This window comes from Bombus impatiens, unplaced genomic scaffold (assembly GCF_000188095.3).
Source record: "Bombus impatiens unplaced genomic scaffold, BIMP_2.2 scf_0647, whole genome shotgun sequence".
Lineage (NCBI taxonomy): Eukaryota > Metazoa > Arthropoda > Insecta > Hymenoptera > Apidae > Bombus > Bombus impatiens.
Window position 1 is genome coordinate 435,141 of NT_177066.1, and position 25,935 is coordinate 461,075.

The 25,935-nt window shown below is 40.2% G+C and overlaps 6 protein-coding genes and 1 long non-coding RNA gene across 14 annotated transcripts in view; 3 read left to right on the forward strand and 4 right to left on the reverse strand.

The window, feature by feature from the left end:
• Positions 1-10,373: 10,373 nt before the first annotated feature.
• LOC105681223 (calcium and integrin-binding family member 3) lies at positions 10,374-11,520 on the reverse strand. The gene is made up of 4 exons (XM_012389659.3): positions 11,435-11,520; positions 11,249-11,369; positions 10,960-11,137; positions 10,374-10,651 (listed from the first exon to the last, which is right to left on the reverse strand). Exons 1-4 carry the CDS (start codon positions 11,518-11,520, stop codon positions 10,434-10,436), a joined length of 603 nt encoding a protein of 200 aa, XP_012245082.1. The 3' UTR covers positions 10,374-10,433.
• A 313-nt stretch (positions 11,521-11,833) lies between these two features.
• LOC100742599 (protein misato) lies at positions 11,834-14,138 on the reverse strand. The gene is made up of 5 exons (XM_012389657.3): positions 13,784-14,138; positions 13,636-13,716; positions 13,093-13,545; positions 12,215-13,019; positions 11,834-12,110 (listed from the first exon to the last, which is right to left on the reverse strand). Exons 1-5 carry the CDS (start codon positions 13,859-13,861, stop codon positions 11,902-11,904), a joined length of 1,626 nt encoding a protein of 541 aa, XP_012245080.1. The 5' UTR covers positions 13,862-14,138; the 3' UTR covers positions 11,834-11,901.
• Positions 14,139-14,198: 60 nt separating this feature from the next.
• On the forward strand, positions 14,199-15,491 carry LOC117152092. The gene is made up of 2 exons (XR_004462335.1): positions 14,199-14,343; positions 14,576-15,491. It is a non-coding gene; the product is annotated as an uncharacterized LOC117152092 (long non-coding RNA).
• On the reverse strand, positions 15,385-18,013 carry LOC105681222 (G patch domain and ankyrin repeat-containing protein 1 homolog). 4 transcript variants are annotated; one of them, XM_024369879.2, is made up of 4 exons: positions 17,628-18,000; positions 16,489-17,532; positions 15,910-16,117; positions 15,385-15,800 (listed from the first exon to the last, which is right to left on the reverse strand). In XM_024369879.2, the coding sequence occupies exons 2-4, from the start codon at positions 17,491-17,493 to the stop codon at positions 15,631-15,633; spliced, it is 1,383 nt and encodes a 460-aa protein (XP_024225647.1). In that variant the 5' UTR covers positions 17,494-17,532; positions 17,628-18,000; the 3' UTR covers positions 15,385-15,630. The 4 variants fall into 4 exon arrangements, 2 of the variants coding, with proteins under 2 accessions (XP_024225647.1, XP_024225646.1); XR_002947306.2 differs by lacking the exon at positions 15,385-15,800 and having other exon boundaries at positions 15,997-16,138; positions 16,282-17,532; positions 17,628-18,009; XR_002947307.2 differs by lacking the exon at positions 15,385-15,800 and having other exon boundaries at positions 15,999-16,138; positions 16,251-17,532; positions 17,628-18,011.
• Positions 18,014-18,144: 131 nt separating this feature from the next.
• LOC100749328 (mitochondrial import inner membrane translocase subunit Tim10) lies at positions 18,145-19,291 on the forward strand. Of its 3 annotated transcripts, none has more exons than XM_012389680.3 (2): positions 18,145-18,410; positions 18,609-19,291. In XM_012389680.3, exon 2 carries the CDS (start codon positions 18,783-18,785, stop codon positions 19,059-19,061), a length of 279 nt encoding a protein of 92 aa, XP_012245103.1. In that variant the 5' UTR covers positions 18,145-18,410; positions 18,609-18,782; the 3' UTR covers positions 19,062-19,291. The 3 variants fall into 3 exon arrangements, with proteins under 3 accessions (XP_012245103.1, XP_012245105.1, XP_012245102.1); XM_012389682.3 differs by having other exon boundaries at positions 18,196-18,314; XM_012389679.3 differs by having other exon boundaries at positions 18,216-18,406.
• LOC100749451 (regulator of chromosome condensation) lies at positions 19,215-22,697 on the reverse strand. 3 transcript variants are annotated; one of them, XM_033322590.1, is made up of 6 exons: positions 22,319-22,697; positions 21,507-21,590; positions 20,783-21,162; positions 20,334-20,700; positions 19,975-20,247; positions 19,215-19,867 (listed from the first exon to the last, which is right to left on the reverse strand). In XM_033322590.1, exons 1-6 carry the CDS (start codon positions 22,368-22,370, stop codon positions 19,677-19,679), a joined length of 1,347 nt encoding a protein of 448 aa, XP_033178481.1. In that variant the 5' UTR covers positions 22,371-22,697; the 3' UTR covers positions 19,215-19,676. The 3 variants fall into 3 exon arrangements, with proteins under 3 accessions (XP_033178481.1, XP_012245101.1, XP_012245100.1); XM_012389678.3 differs by lacking the exon at positions 22,319-22,697 and adding an exon at positions 21,746-21,919; XM_012389677.2 differs by lacking the exon at positions 22,319-22,697 and adding an exon at positions 21,698-21,918.
• Positions 22,698-22,866: 169 nt separating this feature from the next.
• The window catches only part of LOC100749569 (hemicentin-1), a 111,127-nt gene continuing 108,058 nt past the window's right edge, over positions 22,867-25,935 (forward strand). Inside the window, exon 1 of the mRNA XM_003492080.4 lies at positions 22,867-23,264. Coding sequence (XP_003492128.2) covers positions 23,207-23,264 — 58 coding nt within the window. The 5' untranslated portion in view covers positions 22,867-23,206. The remainder of the gene's footprint in view (positions 23,265-25,935) is intronic.

Here is a 25,935-nt window from a genome sequence, read left to right on the forward strand (position 1 = left end):
CGTCGCCACAACGGAGCGAGAGTAGCCCGCCAGGTATATAGGGAGACAGAAAAAGGGAAAAAAGGACGCATTCCAACGGCTATAGTCGGTCCATAACGATTCCTATACGTTGAGAGTGCGCAACGAACAACCAATGACCCCTCTACCGATCTCTCGCGCCTCCTCCTTTTCCCTCCTTCCCACCCTCCTTTTTCTCTTTCCTTTCACATCCTCTCCTTCTTCGTTTCTCCTCTTCCTTCTGTTCTCTCTTCTGCGTTTTGCACGTTTCCACGTGTCTCGTCTCGTCTTGTCCCTCTTTTTCTTTCCTCCGTCTTCTTTTCCCTTCTCTTCTCTCTTCTCTTCTGTCCTCGCTCACCGGTCGTTTCGCTCGCGTACCTGTCTACGTACGTTTACCTGTGTACGTGTGCGCCGCGTACACCGCGATCGAGGTGAAGGCTCGGCCTCGTACGTACCTCTCTACGTAGCCGGTCTGTCCTCTCGTTTTTCGAAGAAAATTCACGACGTCACCACAATGATCGCCGACGAGTCGAATATTTCTCGAACGTCCGAACCACCTCTGTTACTTGGCCCTTCTCGAATATCCTCAACGAGCTGCTCGGCTTTGCGCTTCCTTCGCCGATCCAATCGATGCAACGTTTGCTGCCTTCTCATCGACCATCTATCCCAAGCCCGACCCTACCTACCTGCAATTACACGACCTCGTCGAGAAGAATTCGTCGGGATTTTCTTCGTTCCGTTTGCTCACGAGGAAACTTTTCGTCGGCTTCTGTCGAATCTATTAGCGATGGAACACGAGAATTCGTGGGGACGATCCGGCAGCGCACCTGGCGTGGGAACTCTACGTGCCTCGACGATACGCGTTTTTTCTCGATTTCTCGGCAAAATTTCGTAACGGAATAAATCGTTGCGCTTTTATCTCGAACACGGTTGCTTATTACCTTCGGTATTCTCGAGCGACGAATTCTTTCTCGAACATGGGATCTAATAACTCGTTTCGACGTGCTATAGCTACTTGACCGTCCGATACTTTAACCCGGATGCGTTGCTCCTGCCGCAGAAAAATTGCCACTCGCAACGTCTATCGTCTGCTCGTCGCCATCCGCGTGTCTTACTTGCTAATTGGCGGTACGTGACGTCGGATGTAAAATATATTTTCAGTCTCGAGTTTAAATCGCACATTAAGCGTGGCGTGCCACGAAAACGACGGCTATTTCGGCCACGGCTCGGCGCTCGTTGTTCCAAGGCAATCGCTTTCTTTTTTTTTTTTCTTTTTTACACGACTGTTTAGTTGGTTGGAGAATAAGGGCCCGCTAAAAGTAACCCTAAAAATAATTAGTTTCGGAGGGAAGATTTCTTTTCCGTCTTTTTCCTTCGTTCAGACGCCTTTTACGTTCAAACGCATTTATGCACCCCAAAGATACGCCTCCTTGAACGATGTAGAATCGGTTCCGCTGTCTGAAAGTACGTCCTGGGAAGTTCCGCGACTACTACACGTGTCATCCATTTTCAGTTTGTGGGAAAGGCAGCGCCGTGACGGAAGGCATGTGCACGAACGGTTTGACGTACAATTGCAATTTCAGCGTTGCCAAAGGTCACAGGATGAAAGATCGATGGTTCGCGATTCTCGAAAATAATTTGGTCGTAGCGAATAACAGCGAAGCGCTTCGTTATTCGCGCTTCGTAGCCGCGAGCGTGGCACTTAATTTGCTTTTCGATTCTTCGATTCGACAGACGCAAACTAACGATTTTCTTTTCTCGAAAATAAATTCGTTCTTTATTCGGTTGAAACAGCAGGAAACAAAGAACCGGCGAACTTTCGGACCCCAACTTATTCTTGGAATGTTATTGCAACGTTAAGCCGTACGTGACGCTTACGTGAATGAAATTTTGCATGCGTATCGCTTTGCCCTGGAGTGGCAGGACCTCGAAGGTCGAATTCGATATCGCTTTTTCGGCTTGTACCACAAATTTACAACGGCAAATGGACGACATGTACCGCAAGAATTCCTGCGTTTCTTCCCTCTCTTTTATCGAGAGTCCTCCGTTCCACGCAGGTACGAGATTATCGATGGAAAATCCAGGATACGGTCGACCATTTCTATTCAAGATCGGACAACTGGAGAGAACAGAGAAACAAGCGAATGAATTGTGCCCGAGGATCCTAGAACGTAAATGGAAAATCTGCTTAGATACTACAATTTGTGACAAAGAATTTCCTCGCTTAATGGCTGCTTCTGAACCTTAACCGAGAACGGTGGTCGGTCAAGGACGATTTTTATTGTTCGTTTCGAAGAAGGATCCTTCGGGAGGATCGGTACTGTTATATCCCTGTTCTGGTAACTCACCTGCGTCTGTCCAGGTATAAAGCTGATTCCGCCCTGCGTACAAGCGTTGGCGTCACGAGCTGACGCCCTTCGACTTCCGCCGGATGTACGTCGTCCTTGCGTTTCTCCCTGTTTTCCTTGTATACACCTGACTTTTTATTACTTAAATCAGCCACTGCTACGCGCCGAATCGTTGATCGGCCATCGAATCTCGCGAGATAAGAAACGATCTCGTTCGTCGGACGATTTCGAAACTGTTCGAAAGTAAAGAAAAATCACACTTTCCTTGCATGGCGCGTCCAATTATTACATTGAGAATACACGCGTATACGTATACGTGCGAAATATACGAAGGCACATGGAAAATAAAACGCTCTGAAAATCGTGGAATCGAGGTTCTCATTCGCATTCGTTACGATTACGCGGAAGAATGTGAAACGATTTACGCGGTGGCCATGCGCTACTACCAATGAAAGCAATTTGAATAGACGCAAAGCCGTTAATCGATTAGGCGTGCAGTTCACGAAATCGTAATCGTAACAAGAAGCGAAATACGTTCCTTACGTTCGAAGATCTTTTCATGAATTTTTGATCGCTTTTGGTTGCCGTTAATCGTGGCCATTGTGCGCGATAAACGACATAAGCAGAGGAATATAAAATCGTCGATAGAAACGTTTTTCTCTGCGTTCGAAGAGATTTGTTCGACGGAAACCGCCGTAAAGCTCGAACCGTTGGCACGATGAACGACCGTTACCGGGAGAAGACTATAGAAATCGGTTCGCACCTGCCTGGTCCGGTAAAAAGAAAAACCTACCCAGAACCCCCGTGAGCCTCGAGGTCCAAGGTAAGTTTATGGATGTCTCGCCCCTTATTCGTGACGGCCCCGGCACAGGTTTCGGGTTTAGAGAGATTTCCGACGCTCCCGTGTTTTCTTATAGGGTTGCCGCTGTCGCATCTTTCCCTCCGTGCCTATTCCTTCCTGGAATAATAACAATTCCTGCCTATTCCATAAATATTTCGCATTTCGTGTTCGAGCTTCACCTTCATTTTCATTGGATTGCTGTACGAAAAATTACACCGCCAGCTATCGCGTACCGCGCGTACAGCTCGAAGATTTTAAGACGACGAGGCTGGCAACGACAGATTACGGCAAAAGGAACGGATGAAACATCGACGACAAAGTCGATTTCGAACGGTACCCTATGTAGATGTCACGGTTATCCACAGCGAAGATTCGTACCCTCTGCTGCGAGACGCTGCTTGATACTTTCCCAATGGCTGTACCATTACGACGGATCTAATCTTTTATTTTTGCAGAATCGTTGCATTCGTTACGCGACTCGGTCGAAGCTTCGCGAAAGATCGTTCGAGTTCTTTTATTTCCTCCACATTTCTCCGGTTATCGTTGCCTATCTTGTACGCGTGTATTTGGAGATGTATCTTCGACTCGATCGACCAATCTCTTAAACTCGTTTCGATCCTACCGAAAGAAGATCGCGCGGTTTCAACGAATAAACGCGTTGGTGGTTTCACGAGAGCATTCGGCCTAACGTTTTCTAAGCGATACCGTTTCACATTTCCATACGATTAGGAATCTGAAAGGCTAATCCCTCGGGTTAACAGCTTCATTCCGTCCAGAGTTAACGATCTTCGAAACATCGCGGTCGATCGAATTTTACGATGCGTTCGAGACGATGTTTCCGTACAACGCGGGAGAAAGCGTAGGCAACGATTCTTACGTTGAAGTAAAACGAACGTCGTTTCCATCGAGACAAGAAAAATTCGATCGATCGGAGCTCGATTCGACGTTGACGGAAGATACGCGAAAGAAGGTCGCGTTGTCGAGAAATCGACATCGCGGTTGCGGGTCTGCAAGTATCGAAGTCTCCGAACCACTAGATAAACGACGAACATGTTACGTCTCTTACGCCGTATGGCGATCGATCTTACAATTGTAATTTCCTAGAACGTTTTAGCTTAGTGGAGCTCCTCCCACGAGGATAGCGAAAGTTTCGAGTTTCCATAGGACTTCCAGAGCGTTCGACGGTTGGTAAGTGGAATCGGAAAGAAGAAATGGCGAACGTGTAGGAAGTCGGCAACGGCAGAAGCAAGAGAATCTCGGTTGATTCTGACGGTGAAACGTGCGGAACGGAAGCCCGAGAGGTTCGAAGAAAAATCGAGATCGTTCGAGTAGGAGAGTTCTCCAAAGAGTTTCGAGAGTAAGCGAGGCTTCTGCCGAGAGAATGACTCGAGGCAGAACACCGATGATGTCATCGGTCGGCGGATACTCGCGCCTACGCTTTTCTCTCTACCAGTTTCACTGGCAGGGATACCGCGTGTGCTCCTTCTCGAAGCCATTCTACACGAATATCCAACCTCCACTGCCTCTATTCCCCTTTTCGCTTCTCTTCTCTTCTTTGCCGTTCCATTCGCTTCTCCGCGCTTCGTTTCTCTTCCTTCCACCGCCTCGAGGTCCCTCTACACTTTATATTGTACGAGGACGAGGCGAGCGATATAACGTGCCGAGGACATGCTCGATTCTACCTTCATGCCAGTCTACATTGCCGGTATATACCGGTTATGCAGATGGAGCTTGGTCTGGACCCCCTCGGCAAACCCTCCGACATAAAATCTCGTCTCTTATACTTCTTCTTCTTCTTCTTCTTCTTCTTCTACTTCTCCTCCATCTTCTTTCCTTCTCTCTTCTTCTTCATCATCATCGTCGTCGTCATCATCATTATCGTCATCGTTTTCATCATCGTCGCGTTCATCCTCGTTGTCGTCCAGTCCTCCTATTTCTTGTTCCCAGTTGTTCGTTTCCTTTCTTCCCGTCTTTCTTTTCTCCTTGTTTGCCGTTCACGTGTAAGCCGCCGTTGTCGCAGTTTCCGTCTCTGTCTCGCGACGAGCAACGTTGCTTTTCCTTTACGCACGATCATCCGGATATACCTACGCTCCATCGTTCTTCTTTCTCGACTTTTCTGCTCGCCCTTCGTACTTCGCTCCGTCCGAACCTCTTCCTAGACGTTAAAAACGGTTAAGGTACTACGCTATGAACGAAGATTGCACAGCTTTCTCGAAGCTATTTACAGACGGATTTTTTCCCTCAAACAGGTATTTCGCCTGATAGCCGGTGAAGCTGCTTCGGACTTGAAAATAAAGAATACCGATCGATCGACATACCTATGCAGTCTTAATGTGATTTAAGGAATTATTGCGATTATTGGCAGATCGGGATATTATTCTTCTATTCGATATATAATATACATATGTGTGATTGTTAAGAGGACAATTTCAATAATTTTCTATCGTTGTTTCAACGATCCCGACAAAAGAAATAAGAAGCGAACAGACAGAGCCATTCCGCTGTCACTATATTCAGGTGCGACAGATCCTTTTTGGGAAATACAATAGCTTCGTTGATCGCGAGCAAGTCAACTTCGCGGTTGAAAGAACGGCGATTAAATCGCCGCCATCTACCGTCACCCGTACTCTTTCCAGTGCCTCGTTAAATCGACACGACTGTCCCATTCTTCTTGCGGACCCATTACTTTTCACATATTCCTTGAAAAGAAATCACAGTTGAACCGAGCAATTAAAAGACACCGCTCGTCGCCTTCTTTGCTTCTGCTTTATCGAGATTAATCCCTATGGAATTTTTGTCGCGTGAATCGACGCACGTATAACGCGTTGCTAGCTTAGTGTTAAAAAGGCGACAGCACGCCTGAATTCGCGATAGCGTTTCATTTCGAAGGGACAGAAAGTTCCGCGTCGATCGATCGACGAAAGGAACGCGCTGTTACACACGGTCGCAGCGTGGAAATCTTTCCTCGAATTCTCGACGTTAAGCGAAAGAACTTGTAACGAACGATCGAATATCGATCATTGTCCTCTCTAACAGACAGGAAACTACGTTTTCTAACGGCGTTGTCGTCATAATGTCACGACGACCGCAATTATTCGGCGCAACAGATCCCTTGCCTTAAGTGGCAGCGGATAATTCATCGCTTTCGATTTGACCGGCGCAATAGTCAAGTTGGATTATCACGACAACGAGCGACAACGTTAACCAGTCCTCCGTTTCGTAATCTCTCGAAGCAAACGACTATGGGAGCACTTACGTGTCTACAGGATGACAATGTGTACGAGAACTTTCGAGCAGCTGAATGGCAAGAATAATTCGACCTTTTTTTCGCCTGCGTTCATGGTAATTCGGGAATAAACGAGAGAAGAAATCGTCGTACTTGACGACAGCTGTCGAAAATAACGAGATCGAACGTAAAGAATGAGGAAACGAAATGCGTAGGAAAAGGAAGAAATATTAAAAACTGGTGCCTGTGCGCACGAATGTTCTCGGTTTATTTGTTGATACGAAAAACGTGAGTTATTGTGCAAATAATTGCCGCGGCTGTCTACGCTTGTCACGGCTGCTTACGAGGTGTAAGCCGTGCAGACGATTACAGCTTTGCAAACAGAAGAAGAGAAAGAGAAAAACGGTGTGCACCTTTTCACCGAAATTTCAAAGAAACTTTGAATAGCGAGTAGCGTGTATCTCCTGCCGCGAGACAACGTTATAACCACGCTTCGACCATTAACGAATCAAACTCTTTTCCTCGCTTCGTAAATTACATGTTTCGGACACATTTTGATTTTATGTTTACACTTGTTCCTTCCTCTCCTTTTTTCTTCGTGTGCTTGCCCCCTTCTCCATTCGTTCTCGGTTATCCCGAACCGATAGAAGGAAGCCGTACGTTTATTCGCCAAAAACGTGGAAATCACATGATATTCCACGGACGATGCGAACGCTTTCGAATGCGCGAAACGTTCGTGGAATAAATTTAGGTGGTACTTGAGCGGAAAGCTGATCTACCGGCCACGACCAGTTGCGAAACTTCTTTGAGTACCGTCGCAAAATTTTACTCCAAGCTCTCTGTATACACCGGTTCGCCGTTTCCAGAGCTTCGAATAAAATGCAACGTGGAATCAACGAGGCGAATCATCGACGATCAAGAGCAAACGCAATTTCGAGGATATTATCGGCACGAAGACGGTACGAGAGAAATATAATTGCGTGTACTTTGCGAAACTTCGCCGGGCGATCGAGCGCGTACGATTCCTGGCAAACGTTTGTAGAGAACGTCGAATCGTTAATGCAAGACGAAGGCTTACACGCAGCAACATCGCGAACGTATTGGTTACGCATCTTTGAAGCAACTCGTCGCATTGTCAATGGATAGCCTGATAGTTTGCAGGTATTTTTATCATCTCGTTGTCCGTACGGGGAGGTAATCGTAGCGGCGAAGTTGCAATTGCCTTAAACGATTGCAACAGATCAAGATAGACCGGCGACAATATACGCGGCTCCTGTCTGGCCTACCTAAGCCTGCCTAATCGTACGTTGAAACGCATAAATCGCATTGGTTTCGCGTGAATAAATGACGGTTCGTTCCACGAGAATAGGGAATAAAACGATATCGGCTGGTTGTTGAAGCGTTTCGATATAGTGGACATGGAATATTAGGGAGCAGCAGGTACTCGAGGGAACGTCAAAAAACGGCGCTCGCCTCGATTACAAATCTCACGGCGAAGATGTCCGAAGATAGCGAAAGAATATTCGAGCACCCCAATGGGGCCCATTAGGATCCGAAGGTAGTTGGGCCAGTCCTCTATCTGACTGTCCTTCTCTCTCTCTTATTCTCGATGAATCCATGGTAGAGGAGGCGGGGGATGGTTGGCCGGTCAAGCCACATTCCGTTGGCCAACCGGCTCCTTGGAACCCTTCCTCCCCCTCTTTGGTAGACGGTTCTCTATATACAAGCTCTCGCCTTCTTATGCACCACTACGATATGTGCCCACAAGACCGCCAATATTATTTCGACTAGACAGCGGTCGACTCGACGCAACCTTGTCAGAGAGCAATGCATAGGTATCTGCTTTCACGGAGTGAAACGTTACTGGGAAGAAAACCTCAAAGGTCGAGTTTAACGCGCATACTGCGTGTTTGCTCGCCGCGCTACTCTCCAACTTGTAATTTTCGAAAAACACGAGCAACGCGTCCTCCTTCGCGATTCCTCTCTTTTTCTTCTATCCTTTACGTCAATTCCATTCGATCCGATTCGTTCGTGAACGCCAGTTCATCCTTCTCGCTTCTCTTCCTCTCCGTCTATCCTATTATTCTATCTCATATATCGTATACGATGCTTCTGCCGCGCGATACGTAACATTCGACGAACATCGACGAGTAACATTCGAATATTGACTATATTCGATCACCAACGAAGATCTCGAAGCACTCGAAGTTTCGTTATTCGAATACAACATACTTTAGCGGTGAATGGCTGGTATTTTTGTACATTTTGATCGTTTGAATCGTTTAAAACTCCATCGTCGATTAAAAACATCGAATCGAGCATACATGTACGTTCGGAATGAACGAAAGACGGATCCCGGAATCATGAAAGTATATTTCGAGCAAACGATGTCACCGTGGCGATCGTGAGGTCGAGGTCCCGAGGAAGGTTCGAGAGATCTCCGGCGAGAGAACTCGCCCACGTAGGGTGCCGTAAAAGTTCGCTTCGAATCTGCCCTCCACCAACCGCCTTCGTCGCTATCATCCTCCAACCGTTTCCCCTCTTCTTCCGTTACTACTCTTAGCTTCTCTTTCGTCTTCTTCGGTTTCTCTCCCTTTTGTCATTCGTCTGCTCTCGCCACCCGCGATCTTCGCCTTTTCTCTCGTTCCTGTTTTCCTTGACTTTTTATCCCGCTTTTATCTCGATCTCTTCCTCTTCACGGTTGCTCTCCAAAACGCCGTCGACTCGCGTTCTCGTCGAGACGCACCGCGTCGCATAGCGTCGACCAGGCTCAGCAATATACCTATACGGATAGCTTGGTATGGAAGGTGGTTCGCTGAGATGTTTAAGGGGAAGACTCTCCCAAGAGCGGTGATCTTCTGCCGAGCGCAAGAGCGAGATGAGTCGAAGAGATGAGGAAGGGGGCTCGCGCGCAGAGGGTGTCGACGGTGGACCCAGGAGGCAAGGGGGCCTCCTCGGACCTCGAGGGCCTGTGGACGAGCCAGCAAGAAGAACGGTAGGGATGCGAGCGGGGAAGAGAGAAGGATGAGAAGTGACCGGATGGCCTTGGTCCCAAGACTTGGTTAGTTACCGCGCGGCCGACTATAACTGGTCGAGAACTTCGTAACACACAGGGCGGTATCTCCGACTTCGACCGCTTTTTAAGACCACGGGCCACGGTACCGCGCATTGCCACATCACAGATACGAACTAGCCCCTAAAACACCAACGACGATACCGGACAACCTGATCGTTTTTATAGACGATCGCTTGTAACATTTTTTCATTCTCTGGATGACTTTCTTCGATCGCGCCTTACAGTGACACGCGAAAATCATAGGCTTTTACCCTTTCTTTTCTTCTTCCTTTTTCTTGGTTCCTCGCTCAAAACACCGGCGTCTTGTCTACGCCGTGTTGCGCTACTTTCCGACTATTCGCGATGGTTTGCTGAAAACAGGAACACCACGCTACGATAACGCTATCGAACAGGCAACGTTCCAACTATATTTTTGAAATATCCGGCTTTTCCTTTTCTTCTTTTCGGCTGATTTCCTTCCATTTGTTCTTTGTTATACGTGAAATTGATTTATGCGTCTTTGTAAAGGATACGGAACGTTATTGGAGACTTGACTTACAGAGTTACAGGAGGTTCCTGTCTGGAGTGAAAATGAATGGCCTGGTTATTTAGCCAGCATTGCTCGTTATTGCTCAACAGGGGCAACTTATGGGGCCGTATAAGAAAGTATATCTGTGACTGGCAAGAAACTATATGGTAGCGCTTCACTAAGCGCGTACAGATTCACGGAGCTAATAATTATACTTGGTGAGTTTGCAAAACTTATTGCCCGTGGTACTCGCAGCGCATAAAGTATCAAAATTGTACCATCTATGTTTTTCAAACGCGCTAAACATCTCGATATCTGAAATTCGCAGACAAAGTAATTTTTTAATACATATGCATAGCAAAAATGAAAAGAGTAAATAAACGTATGTGTTTTATTGACTGGCAGTAAATTTTATTCATTTTCGACAGCGATGAGAATTAAATTCTTATATGGAAAGTTGCCATGAAATCTGAGGCTCTCGTTACGACATGTTCAAACTCTAGATAGGATAAAACACCGTCACCGTCGATGTCGCTTTCTTCCAAAACTTTTCGACACACAGTGGCCACTTCGTCGGTATTCAAACCATCTTGAACCAACTGTCGACAAGTTCGTTCTAAATCATTCAATCCCAATACCCCATCTTCGTCAAAATCTGTTCGCAAAAAATTATAAAACGTTACCACGATTCGTATAAATTTCTGTTCGAATGTCACGTCATCGCGAAAATGATAGAGAATATTATGTTGGAATCGTTTGCATTACAACGTAGTATATAATTAATCGTGTATGCTAGAAAATCGATAGTTCTTTCGTGCAAATGATTCTCTTGTGCAACGCGAATGTCGTGTCTAGACAACGTATATACTTCGGATTCAATAGCATAGTTATAGGTACATCAGACACGACCTCGAATATTTCTCACGATCCGTCCAACTGTCTGATTCACATGGTGATTCGTACCGTAAATCTTAAAAGCGTAGAACACCTTCAAGTCTCTGGGTGCGTGTTCCGAAAAAACCGACATCATCTCAAGGAACTCCTCGAAGCAGATTCCTTCGTTTGAAACATCGGACGTTGACAATCTCGAATTCTGGCATTTTGCGAACACCTCTGAAATTCGTTGTCTAAACGGATTTTCCTGAAACATGATCAACTGTAACTGTTCGTCAAGCACCGCGACGAGAACTTCGCGCTCGCGTGTGAAAAGAGTTTTAACATTGAACGAGGGCAGAAAGATTAATCTAAGAACCTTTAATTCTGGTATGCGTGTCAAGCAAGACAGTGGTATACGAAGTGTCGATGCCTGTTGAGGCGTCATGGATCGTGGAACTGCCCCAGGGTCTCCCATGTCCCGAAACCGTTTATATATTCTAAAAAGGTATCGATGTACAAAAGAAGGATCGATAATTGTGTATACAGATCGTGCATGCAGTACCTTAAGATTTCTTTTCGGGTAAAGAACGTGCAGTCTTGATAATCTTCCAATTGTTCCTCGGTGAATGTAGCTACTTTGTTTCCCATTTTATTTAATAGTAACAATGCTCGACGCAAATGCAACTGTTAATCTATCGGTTATACCGGTGTTTCATTTACCAGTTAGAGCTTACAACTGAGTTTTCGCACCTCCAATGTTCAATACGAAATCTAATAATCAGGGTGTGTCTTGCCGCTCCCACTTTTAGGGACGTTTCACTCAGTAATTTGCGGGAAAAAGGTCGAATTTTCCATACGTTTACTTTTCTCGTAAGTCCTACTAATTTTTTCCCTCGCGAGACTTTTAATCGAATAGCCAACATTGCGTAATGGAAATAGTAGGGAGTTAAAATGACAAATCTTTTATAAATGAAAAATTGTATTGTTATAGAGGAATATGAAGTTAACCGTCGATAAAATTGATACTATTTACATGTAATGATCTTCGTAATTTTCCTTGCAATCGAGCAAGTGATTGAGGCATTCGTTAAACTCGTCCTCTTCCAATCCAGAGTCTGTGAATGCATGAAATTTCTTTATGCTTTTTATTTTGCTCAGTTGATCATGTAAAGATTCATACATTGAACTAAGACCGTTTCCGCTATGTAAACCAGCCATAACAGGAACGGACTGAACATCTAAAAATAGAAATTGATAAATACTTGATACAAGTCGTACGTTTATAGTGATTCTAAAAAATAGGGAATAGAACGATTTAAATGACTATAATTCAGAAACACACCTGTTCCTACAGGCCACCCGATAACGTCCCCGGTTTCAGTAATATTGTTATTGAAAATTTTTGGATATGGAGGTTTTATGTTCAGTGGTGATGAAATGTTTGATAAATAAGTTGCTGATGCATGACAAGTGCATGCTAAATAAAGCATCATCATTTCGTGTACAGTAGAGCATCTATATGCTGGTTTTGACATTTGTTTCATTGCATCAGAAATAGGTCGTTTTAATCTTTCTTCGGAAATTCCACGTAATACTATGCTTTGCATATTTTTATCCATTGGTATGTCACAATTTGGTGTCAAACTTGTCCATAATGGTCCTTCAAGTTCGTCCAGGACGTCGATCAAATCTGCTTTAGCAGTCATCGGGAACGGTAAAGTTAGGCTTGTTGCGACTGCCTTTCGACCCAGTTTATTGAGATCCGCACATAAATCGGATAAAACTACATTTGGATATTCTCTTCGTCTGTATCTAATAGTTAATGTGTCCAATGCAGTAGCTAAAAGTGCACTGCTATGATACTTTACTTCGGAATTGTACGTCAAATGATTAAATATACGCGGTTCTCCAATTTGTGGCCAAGCTGTTTCTCCACAACATAGTGGACTAAATAATGAAGCATATTCTCCTACATGTTGCCAGCATAAAGCTGTATTGAGTATTTTAATCACGTTGGATGTAGAAGGTTCAGTCTTCTTACTGTCTATACATGGAAATGACACGATACTTTTTCCATATTCATCTCTTAGGTGTTGTATACACGATGCCCCGATTCCAGCAAAACAATCCACAGAATCTAGAATTATCTATATTTCAAAATATTATCAATATTGCAGAATAATATAAAAACTATGTATATAAATATAAATGACCACATGCCTGAAATCCTTGCATTAAATCGCATTCTTCGACATAAGCTCTTATTCTTTCAGAAAAGTCGTCTGAGAATTGTTCTGTATTCCATAAATTTTTTCCATAAGTAAAGATACTAAATGGATACATTGCTCCATCGTGTTTGTGATGCTTAATGACATTTAATGTCCTGGGATGAAACCTAGGTAATAGATAATCTACCCACGAGCCGATGTTATTTTCCAAATTGGGGGGTGACGATGTTGAATTTGATGCTTCAGAAGATTCATCTAAGCTTTTAATAAATGGAGTTTTATCAACTGCTTCTTTCTTCAAGACCTGTACCTTTTTATCATCCCATAAACATTGTTGGGCTTCTTCCGACTGAGTAACATCATATAAAGTCCCTTGTTTTTTCAGATATCCAAATGCTTCTTCCAAATCTATAAGTAGCAATCTAGGAGTGTAAGTAACTTGTTTCTGAAAAAAAAAAGATATTCAATTGCCCTTAATAACAAATTGTACATTTTTATAGCTTCATTCTAAAAACATATTACTACACATTTATACCTTTAAGTTTTCACCTTCTCTGTATAAAACATCATGATTTATTTCAGATGGATTATCAGGATCATAAGAGAAATTAGATTCCTAAAAATATTTAAAAGAAAATTAAACAATTCTAATATTCTATGACTGGTATATTTCCTCTAAATACCTGTATATTCCACCAATGACTACCGATAAAATTGGAATAATGACCTAATTGAATAGTTAATATTTCTCGAGATGTCATCTTGTATTATGTACGTAATATAAATTTTCATACGATGCGATGGTTATCCGCAAATAAGGTTACACCATCAAATACTACACGTGCATTGTACTAGTCATTTATTGTTTCTTATATTTGGGCAGACATACTATTGACAAAACATTAGAAACGAATCCTCAAATAACAAAATACATACATATTGCATACAATTACGTATTGGCCGAAACTGTTATATATGTCATATAGCAACGCGTGACGATGAATGACAAGTAGAGCAGAGCGTAGTACTGGATTGTCTCTCTGTATATGTACATTTTATGCATTCTGTACCTGTATTTGTATATACGTAGTATAGTGATGAGTAATGAGTATATATAATATACAATAACAATAATATAAACAACAGTAAATTTTAATGAAAGAAAAATTTAAGTTTACAATGTCATTTAAAGTACGTAATTTTAACGGACCTGTACATGAAATATTCAGTTTAGAAATAGTAGGTAATTATAGTATCAATGATGAGAGAAAACATTCTAATGATATTACACAATTAAAATATTATAGAAATGAAACTCAATTTTATGTTGTGATGGATATTAGGCAATTTCGACATTCTGAAAATACAAGACTCAAAGAATTTAACACAACGGTCAATTTCAGATTTTTTAATGTTATAAAAAATCGATTTGATTATTCTGTCAACATTTTTTACGTTATATACATGATTATTAGGTTAGAGCCTGATCTTGTTTGCTTAAAAGGAATATTAAGAGCTTTGTTATGAAAGATATTATAGTTGGATTATGTGTGCTTTAAAATTGGAAGGCACAATATATTTATGCAAATTTGACACAGAAATAAAAAGAAAGTGAATCGACAAAAAGCGATTTTCTTAAACATTGAGAGAATTGGGGTTACAAATTTGAGCAATATATGGTAGCACCTAAAATAAATTATAAACAGATAAACAAATCATTATTCCACTGCACATTTTATCTTTAATAACGTAAAAAATTGTTTATTATAAACTTTATTTAATATTAAGTTACACCATTCACGGATCCTGACATTTCAAAATGTGTGAACCAAAATGAAGAATTTTCTTGTATATTTAAGTCAAAATTTAGTTAAAATATCTTGCTTTATGTAGCTGAAGCAGATGGAATCTGTTCTCAAGTAGATAGTGGTGAAGGAACTTGAATTAATAGTATTAAAAACCATTTATCATAAGGCACTTTCTAATGGGCTACCAAATAGCAGCTTTAAAATGTTGAGTTGGTGAGCTCAGTGTTATCCTGTAGGTATTAAAAATATCATATATCCATGTGGTAAAGATAGGTGGTAAAAATAAGGAAGGTATTGTTACAAAAATAGAAGAATTGAAGAGAAGTACATTAGAACATTGTATCATGGTAATCAGGACAATTTTAATAATTTAACAACATCATGTTATTTTAGATCTCCATTCGTTGCTTTCTATAGGGTCAACAAAAAGAGGTATTTACTTTGTATTGTATTTTTAGAAAAAATAAAAGAAATTGTTTGCGAGGAGCAAGATAAGTATTTATATAAATTTACATATGATCCAAAACGAAATACAGTTGCTGTTTTTAAACAGAATCCTAATAAATCAGAATATACATTTTTACATTCATGGTACATTGAGAACATAAATTCGTTCGTATTCCAAGGAAAAAAATTAAACAATTACTAAAATTATTTAAATGACATTAACGCACAGTTTTTGTTACGATTATTATTTTCTTTAATATCCTTATTATATGCAGTTAAGAATTTTGACCTGAAATTTGTTTTATGACTGACATTTCTTGATGAGACATGGGTTGTAACATTAAACCTGGAACAGGTGGATTAAGTTCTAAATCTCTCAATTCATTCACTTTAATTTTTAAATTGCTTCTTAGTTTATTAATTTCAATGTTACATTCTCTTTGATCTGTAATGTAATTGTAATGTAATAAATGCAATTAATGTAGTAATAAAAATATAATTATTATTTGTTTTATAAAAACATTAAAATATATAAAAGAATGACGTAGAAGTACCTTCGACAAGTAACTCCTCTGCAGTTTTGGATGGCATCTTGAGCAATAATGGTCCAATAGTTACCCAGTGTTTCTCACAATTCTGCTTCTGCAGTGCCCTCATTCCAACTCTATCATTGTTTCTTCTTTTATCCAAGGCAATTATTTCTTGCCGATCGGTAAGGATCTCATTAGCTTTTTCTTCTACTTGTTGTATATGTTTTAAAGCCTTCTGCTGATCAAATTTCATCTATAACAAGAATTATGATTAGTTAACCAAATATTATTTCACATTCCAAAATACTTTTGCAAAAATATACATTATCATTGAGACTAAATTATAACACAGAAAATTCACATACGCATTTAAGATATATAAAAAACACAAATTACATTGTATTCAGTCTTAGAAGTATTATCAAATATTAATGGTTTATGAAATTCTTGTATATTACTTTATGACAAAGCAATGCGCAGTGCTCTTTCTTTTCTAACTTCCCTATTGAGTAATTTTTCCCTGTCTTTCTTGTTTAAACACTTTGATTTAGATGTTTTAAAATCATTAACTGCTGTAGTATCTCCAGGTTTAAAATGAGTCACTCTGTATTCTTTCTCATTGGACTGTCCTATTCCTTTTCTATCGGATTTTAGGCAGGTTTTAATGGGATATTTCATTCCTTTTCCTGTAGGACCAAGACCACCTTGTTCATCCCATCCATAATTTAAAAGCATTTGGTAACCTTTATTTTGTTTTGATATTCCATACATTATATTTGTTAATTTTGGTTTACTATTGAAAATATGAAGTGTGGATGTCTCATGCTTTTTCCAAGTTGTTTGGTAAAAATTAACTTTACAAATTTTACAGTAAAATCCTGTACCTTCACTGGAACATTCTTTTCTATCATCATTACCTTCATGGATAATATCAGTGCAATTATTCAAATGTCCTACAAGCTCCGACCTTATCTGTAATGGAACATCAATATTTGTTCCAGAAGCGTTTGTAATTGTTTCTGGTAATGTTTTGTTAGGTGTAGGTTCTGATTTTTTCTTCAGTAATGCGACTATATTTAAATAGTTTTTTTTTAATGCCAATTGTGCTGCAGTAAGACCAGATCTTTCTCTAGCTTTTCTATTGGCACCAAGATTTAATAAAAATTCTATAACATCTAAGTGACCACAATATGCAGCTGACATGAGAGGAGTCCAACCAAAATCATCAGTCAAATTAACATTTTCCCACGTCACATACTTTGATAGAAATTTCAGATCTTTTTGTTCTACTGCTTTCAATATAGCATTAATTGTCACTTTTTCTGTAGCAATTTGATTGTACTTTGTCCTTTCATTTGATGAAAACTGTTTCGCTGTTATAACTTGATTGTTGAATATTTTTGATTTGTAATGTTTTTGTTCTGGATGTGAAGTCTCATCGCTTTTTTCATTTGTAATTTCATCATATGCCTTTCTTGCTTCATCATTTTGAAAACCTAAGCAGTGATCTTTCTTTTCTGTAGATACTGTTGGTTCACAAGATTCTCGAACGAATGTTTTCCATGTAACATCGATGTTATGAGAGAAAAAGTTACTTTGTTTTAACATTTCACATTTACATTTAGTTTTTATATTTACGTATTAACACTAAAATTTTACGTACGTATTTAATAGTTAAATAATAATGGATGATATTACAAAATAGCTTACTGTTGCAAACTTTTTCAATCAAACACAATTACCTTTATAACCACTGTAGTTTTATCCTCAACTCCACTGTTTTAACGCTGTACGTAACAGTCACACAAGCAGGTCTCGATATTTCGACACTCGCTAGGGAAAACTGTCCGAAATTTGAGTCGTAAAAATTCAGCATGGAAGATAAGAGAGTGGTCGTTATACGAAGCAGACAGAGATGAGTAAAATGTTTCTGTCTCTGTTTAAACATTCATAACATGTCACGCATGCGCAGAACGAGACCTTTCTTGTTTTTCATGTTGATTTTTCAAGATTTAGTTTTTGGATGGTTTCTTCTATGGTTTTGTAGTATAGTCATGGACATAATTGTCAATGAGTATAGTACTTCTAAATGTTAGACCAATTATGTAATATAGAATTTACTAACCGTTTCAAATATCCTAAATATTTAAATTATTATTATTATATGATAAGTATTATATGATAATCTTTTTAAGTTTTGTCAATGATATTATTAATTATTATTAGAAAACTTTTCAATATATAAAGGTTTGTGGAAATAATTCAAGTAATTCAAGTAATTTTAAAGTTGTCTTCCACCGGCATTGCATGTTCTATCTATGCTTTGTCTATGTTCAATGTTATATGATCGTACTACGATCGTCGTAATCACATGGTCACGTAGTGGCATGAGTGAAAGAAACCGTATACTCGTATGAGAGCTTGTACAGGTATATAGACAATTAATTTTTAATGTAAGAATATTTTGTAATAATTAAAAGAGAATGGCTTTGCAAAATGTCACGAAGATAGCGATTGGATGGTAGGTACGTTGATATAAAATATAGTAATCCCTGTTTTGTCGTAATAGTCTTCTTTGGTGGTTAATTTTTTACTTGAAGATTCGTAAAAGATAAATACTTTTATTAGAAACTTAGTAAGATTAATATTTCTTGAAACTTATTATTATCATTGTTACTATTATATATTCCATATCCACCATTGAATAGTTCTTCTTTTTGCAGGGCTATATCTTCTGTTATAGGAATATATGCTTTTACGTATGCGAGAAGAAGTGTACAGGAAAAAAGATATCAGGTTATGAAAACAAAGCAAATTCAACAAGATTCTGATATTGCTAACTGAATTATTTATCCATTTTAAATATTACTAGATAATAAGCGGTAGTTATCTAAAAAATGGCTGGATTGCCTCAGTTTACCGAAGAACAATTAAAGCTAGTGCAAGATATAGAAATAGAAATGATGACTGATATGTTTCATCGCATGACAGCAGCATGTCATAAGAAATGTATTCCACCAAAGTATTACACTCCAGAACTAAGCAAAGGTGAATCAGTGTGTCTCGATCGTTGTATTGCTAAATATCTGGACGTACAAGAACGTATTGGTAAAAAGCTTCAGCAAATTTCCATGCAAGAAGCAAGTCTGCAGAATAACCAGAATGACGTTAAATAAAATGAAATAAAATATTAATTTAAGATAAATATCGATAAAAATCTCATTGTTATGCATTTAACAGTTTTCTTTTTGGGAGATGTACAATTTTTTTGGTAGACACAAATTAATGAAAAATGAAGTTCTTTTTGCATGTTCCGTAAAATACTAAAATAAAGTGTAGTAACAAATTTATTCTGTATTCAATTGTACAGTATGAATAATGTAAATGTAATTAGCAAATCACTTAATATTTCGAAGTGATTAAATAAAAATTCAATTTGTTGCTGTCTTGTACAACAAAAACGAGCTTTTTTTTTTTGTAACATGATTTGCAAGTAGAAAATTGTTTATTTCATCGTAATACATAATTAAGTAGAAAAACTAACAATACAATCAAAAACTCAGTCGATATATAAACACAATGATATTTTTGGTAGCACAAAAAATTATGTACAAATTTAAGTATCATATTAATATTGAAATTACGTTATACCGTAATATTCATATTTTCCCCTTTAGTGCAATTTTTGTTTAAGGAGAATGAAAATTGTTCTTCTCCTTTCGTTGTTCAAATTATTATCACATCATGTGTGAAACAGTTCAAATTTCAATTTAATTTTCAATTATTTATTGTTAACCAGCAGTCTTCTCCTTTACCGGATGAATTGTCGCTAATGCTAGTGTATGTTGTCCTCCACCTGCGACTCGTATCACTGTTTTCCCCTCCAATTGCTTTCCTTTGACTAGTGTAGGTATCTCAACATCTTCTTCTTCGCCTGTACCTAACTGGCCACTTGAACCCATACCCCATGAATATAAATCTCCTGTATACAAACGTATGATAATACCATATGTTTCACAAGATGACAATAATAATATTGATAAAGAAACAACAAAATAATCTATGATGGTATCAAAAGAAAAACTTTACCTAATTCAGTAACAGCAAACGATTGGGCACTGCCTGCTGCGATGTCAATACATTTAAAGGAACTTAAGCTAGGAACTAGTGTTAATTCTTTTGCATCCAAACAATTAGATCCGAGTCCAAGGCGGCCATATTCTTTACGGCCCATAACAAATACTTGACCAGAATCATCTAGAGCAATTGTATGATGTTGTCCACTACTAATGTGCCTCCAGGTCTTTCCACTAAAGGTTTTTGAAATTTGTGGATGAAAGTGAGTAACAGGATCTTTCAAGCCTAAAATTTTTATGTAATATTTAATTAAATCATATCATAATGATTTTTAAATCAGTGTTATTTGTTAATATTTTGTTTGAACTTACCAATTTGATAGTAATTATTTAGTCCAAATACATATATATCTCCCTTCTGATATTCTTTAGCAAATGTACAGTATGTTCCGGCCCATATATCATCAAATTCTAATTTCTTAGTAACTTTAAATTCAACTAATCCAGGAGTTAATAAAGGTCCCATACCATGACGGGTATTTCTACTAGCTGCTCTAGCAGCTACTCGTCCTAATTGACCTTGTTCTCCACATCCACACGTGTATATATGCCCATTTTTATCAAGTAATACTAAGTGATCAGCACCAGATGCTATTTTAACTATTTTTATATTAGGCAGCATTTCTATCGGGAACCGTTCGTTTCCATTTAGAGTTAGACCCATGGTACCGTGAGAATCCTAAAGAGAATATCGTAATTTCTTGTCATTTATTTCTTAAAATCGACGGTGGATTAGTAGGCGAAGCAAAAGAAAATTATACCCTAAAGGAACCCCATGCAAATACTCGTCCATCTTCTAATAAAGCAGCACTATGAGAATCCCCAGCCGTCACCTGAATGGCTTTGCCAGGTAGGTCAACAGAATCTGGTTCAGTTTCAGAACCATCTCTAGACGTATCTCGTCCCAATGCTCCTTCGTCATTGCAACCAAACGTTAATACTCCTCCAGTTTGTCTTAAGCACACATTGTGCATACCACCAGCTGCTATAGATACGACATCTTGATATCCAGGAACAGTTGCGGGACGTGTTTTTTCAACAACTTCCTCTCCTAAACCAAGTTGTCCAACATCGCCTTGTCCAAATACTAATATTACGCCGCCAGTCGCAGATTGCCGTAAATCGGGTTTCACAACTAATTCTGTGAAATGCATGCAAGTGTTTAGCTATTTTACAGTATTTAATTTAGTGACGTATACAATTATATTTGTGCCGATCGACATTTGTCTTAGGACACGAAATATTCGCGGCACTATACAGAAAGATTATTAAGACGATCTCACGAAACTTTTTTTTGAAGATACTAGTATACTTCCAGCTGCCAACTAAAACGGAGCAATAATTATCGATCGTGGAACACATTGCTTAAACACATGTGCCTCGTGGTTTTGCACTTTCAATAAGATTTTTTGTGCTAATAAATTTTTCACCGCCAAAAATATACTCGAAAAAATATTAGCTAAAATTGAAGAAATAACAACTTACCTTGTTTTTTCCTTATCTGTTTTGGCTCCCGTTGGCTTTTTGCAGGAGCCGAAGCTGGTCGTTTTGTTGCTTTCCTTGGCGGCACTAAAAGTATATCAAGGTTATGTTTACAAATATATGTATAAAAGCTATTTTATGACAGTCATGTATGGAGAAACAACCGATTTTAATATCGCCACTTATATACGTACTAATTTTGCAAGATAATTGTTTTAGAAATGTAATATATAGCGCCTTATTGTCGGTTGGCGCCAAAAAGTTACAATGCTGCTGAACTCGTGGCTGTTGCGCAACTCACCAGAGGCGCTAACGTCTGGATTTTTTTAATACACGAAAACTCGTCACGTTTTATATCTTTGGCTGATTTTCAACTATAGATCTCACTTCCGACGCACGAAACGCAATCTTCGTAACGGAAATTCTATCCCTTCCTTCTTCGATGGACGGTTCGTATAAATGGAAATGTTTCGATCCGGTTTACTTTGGTCCGGTAAACTGTTGAAATTGCAACAAGTACCTTTCATTGGTAAGAGTCGCTTATGGATAGAAATCGATTATTTAGTAATCATTCGGTTGTTCCTGACATACTCGTGCATTTACATCATCGGGTTATAGTATAGCTTTGCTTTTCAATTATTCACTTAATTTTTTCTATATATACGAGGATGATCTTAACGATATGTCTAAGTAATTTGTAATTTGATAAGTATTAAATATGTAAAATAGAGTAACATTTGGAATATTTTTTGATAAATTTATAACACTAGGTTATAATTTCCTCTGAGATTCTCGTTTAAAAAGTCGTTTCTCACCTTTATTCTTTGCTTCATTCTCTCGATAATTAGAAACATAGTGTATGTACATTGTGTTCGTGTAAACGAAGAAAAGTCTCGAATACTATCGAATACGAAAACGTCAAGTGGAATACAGATTAATTTAAGTGTACGATTCGAATTGAACGATAGCACGAACTAGTGATAGTCGACATAATGCGTAGTGAGATTCTGTGCCAAACAATTTCCATTGCTTGGTTTGTCACGGTACTCGATAAATTCGCACGATACGACGACACGAGGCGACTATCTGGTAAACACGTTTACAAAGATAGCGAAGTTCTCGCGGGTCCTTTGGTTATTCGGCGCGATAAATTCATAATTCTTTTAGCAAGATGGTGCGCGGTCACGATTCACGCTACACTGCGAATTAGAAGAGAACAGACGGTAAGGGGTCTTGTCGGAGTTGATATCTCGTGGATAACGATATGCACCAAGAGAATCGACGAGAGAGGGAGTCTAGAAAGAGGAAGAGAGGAGAAAAGAGGGGTGGATTTGAACCAGAGGGGGGCTGGCCGGTTATCAGAGGGGTCAGATACGTTGGTGCGCGCCAGTCGAAGCCGAGACTTCGTCCGCGCAACTACTCGTCGAATTTCTCTGTTGAACGGTCTTTTCCGTTCGAACACTTTCGACTCGTCGATTTATTGCGTTCCCGTTGTCGTTTCTTTTTTTATTTCCTTTACGCCCTAAGGATACGGTTTGCGCAATCGTTTACGTATACTCGATCGCGATCGAAAAAATCTTCCGACATTCCCGGCTTTGTGTTTACTTTTAATTTACGTTTAAAGGAACGAACAAATTGCACCAGTTTGGACAGTCGAAGGTTTTACGGTGAGGAAAGCAGTTCATGTAGAAAAATCAAGAATCATGACGAAAGTGCGCCAATACAGATTTCTCTCGCTACTCGTGCACATCCTGCTTGGCGGTGAGTTTAAAAAAAAAAAAACATTGCTTTTCTTTTATCTTCTCTTCTTCGCTTCTTTCAAACGAGAGCGAAACTTGCGACGATGAAGCGTCACGCGAACAACGAGAGTTTAAAATTTCTGATTATCGCGCGTGTCGAAATCCGCGCACCTTCGTATTCGAAGTATTCGTAAAATATTTATCGCGGTACTCGGTGCCAAACACGCGGGTCGTAAGCGATAAATACGCGAATTTGGAAGTCTCCGTCGGTTGCAGCGCAGCGCATCGATCGTCCAATTCCTATGACTTGTTGAGTCGCACCTTAAATCTTACGCGCGAAGTTGCATCTACTCGGCAACAAACTTATTCCGTTCGACACGATCTATTCGGGGATCGTCTTTGATCGAATCGAATAGACTCGACCATGCACGGAGATCTGCTTGAATTCTCTCAATCGAGTTAAGTGGCTTCCTAAATGCGGTAAGCTGCGCTGGTCGTTTTACCAAGGCTTGCACGTGCTTTTAAGAAGCACGATACTATCGTGCAAGAAGGTGGTAGGACAGATTCGCCGTACTTTTCCACTTTCTATATCTTCCACTTCTTTCCAGCACCGAGATCGTTCGCTTCCGAGCGATCGGTAGAATCGACGCCGACCATTTTCGAGACCTTTGCGTACGAACTTGAGACGTATCTTCATTCCACGCCTATCTTCGCTCTTCTCGTTTTCCTTCGATTTTTCGCGATCTTCGTACTGTCCGTTCGAAGGGAGAACCTAAGAACACCAGTCGGAACAAGGCGATTATTAAGCTTTGTTACGACGTGATTTCGTATTCGACGTGGCAATGGGAAACACGCATGGTAGAAGGTAAACGAAAAACCAGGAAACGCCATAGTCGCTCGTATAAATATATAGAGAGGCGGGGGCAAGGCGAACGGGCAATCGGTCTGTGAAAGTACGAACAAAGGTACCGAGCGAACAGGGAAACAAAAAGGGGGATGGGTGGGAAAAAATAAATCCACAACCCAGTTTTCTCGTTATCAATCATCCTGCCGATATTTTGAAAGTACGATCAACATCGGTGGAAAATCCACAGGATGGGCGCTACGGTCCAGATAACGTTCCCGGGAATTCGATAATCGTCCAGAGGAAAGAGGATGAGAAGCTTCGGCCGTTCGGCCTGTCTCGCGAAATTCTATTTCTCCGAGAATGTTTCCGCGTTAACGAAACTTTGAGGATCGGCGAATATTGCGGTCTACCTGGCGTAACAGTCGAATGGAAGTTGGCAAGTTTATTTTATTTGATCGCGGTGCCGACCAGGTCGACTCGATTTTCCTCACCGCAGAACGACGTTCTACGTTCTCTGATTTTTATCGTCGATTAGTGCCGGTGCCGACCGATTTCCAGAGAAACCATCGGCCGTTCGTAATGGCAATCGGCTGCAAGTATCTGCTCGTTTGTCGAGATTCGAATCATCTTTCATTCAACGATAAAACGTTAACCGGAGGCAATGTATATTTCGCGAATCGCGGCGAGTTAAGAGTCGAAGGAGACTAGTAGCAGGTGCGTACGATTCGTGCGGGGCAAGATCGCGGACTCAATTAATATCGAGGACGCGCTTCACGGCTTAGGATCGGATTACTCGCTCGAGAAAAAGAGAGAGAGAGCCGACTGTTCTTCTTCTAGGAAAGAAAAACAACGTGGAAAGAAAGGAGACCTTTGGAAGTAGGTGGGAGCGGAGGACACAGGGTGGAAGGGTGTAACTGGTAGGAATAGGAGAACTCGCTGAATATGCATGAAACAATCGCATATCTCATGCAATTAGCCGAGGCAATTTTTTCCTTCTTTCGTTTTCTTTCGCTCGCTTCAGCTTTTCCCAACTTGTCTGCCGTCTTTCCCTTGATCCGTTGGTTCGTCTCGTTTTATTCGAAGAAAGCAACCGAAAGCTCGATTCGAATATTCAAATTGCATTTTGAATAGCGTTGATACTCGGTTTCTTCCAGTTTCTTTGCCGCTAAACTTCGCCTTTGCTATATTCTTCTTTCTCTTCTTGCCGTGTTTCTCTTTCTGGTTAAAAAATGTTGATTGCTCCAACTTTCTCGCAGCTGACCCAGTTGATTTTTCGTAGAAGGGCAGACGCGAAAACCCTATGTCGGAGAACGATGGAAAGTATCGCGAAAAGGCTCGGTGTCTTTTAAACATTAACCAGCTTAGAGCGCGCTTTAATGTCTTTCGTCGGTAGAGGAAGCAAAGGAAGAGAGAAAACGGACGCGGCACGAAAACACGTTCCGTTGACTCGGCAAACATTTTGTTCGCGGCCCTCCATCGATACCTCGCTGCCACGGAACCCGAACGCTTTCGCGTTTTTCCCGGGAATCTCGTTCTTTTTGGAGAAAAAGGCGGCTTTTCCGTTTGGTAAAAGAGCACTTCGTGACTCGCGACTTACTGTGTTCTCAGAAAACATCCATCGCGTGTTCCATCGAGCCAAAGTTATTTTTACGCGCGCTTCTTCCCCTTATCCAACGTTTTCTAATAATTTGTCCGACTTGTCCGGATGCTTTTAACGTCGATAATCTGCCAACCTCTAAGAAAGATATCGTCAAACAACTCGAGGCTCGAGTACGAGATTTGCTGGCTACGTTCTGTCGTTTGGAATTTCCCATACGAGATACGAATTCGAGGAGAACGACAGGTA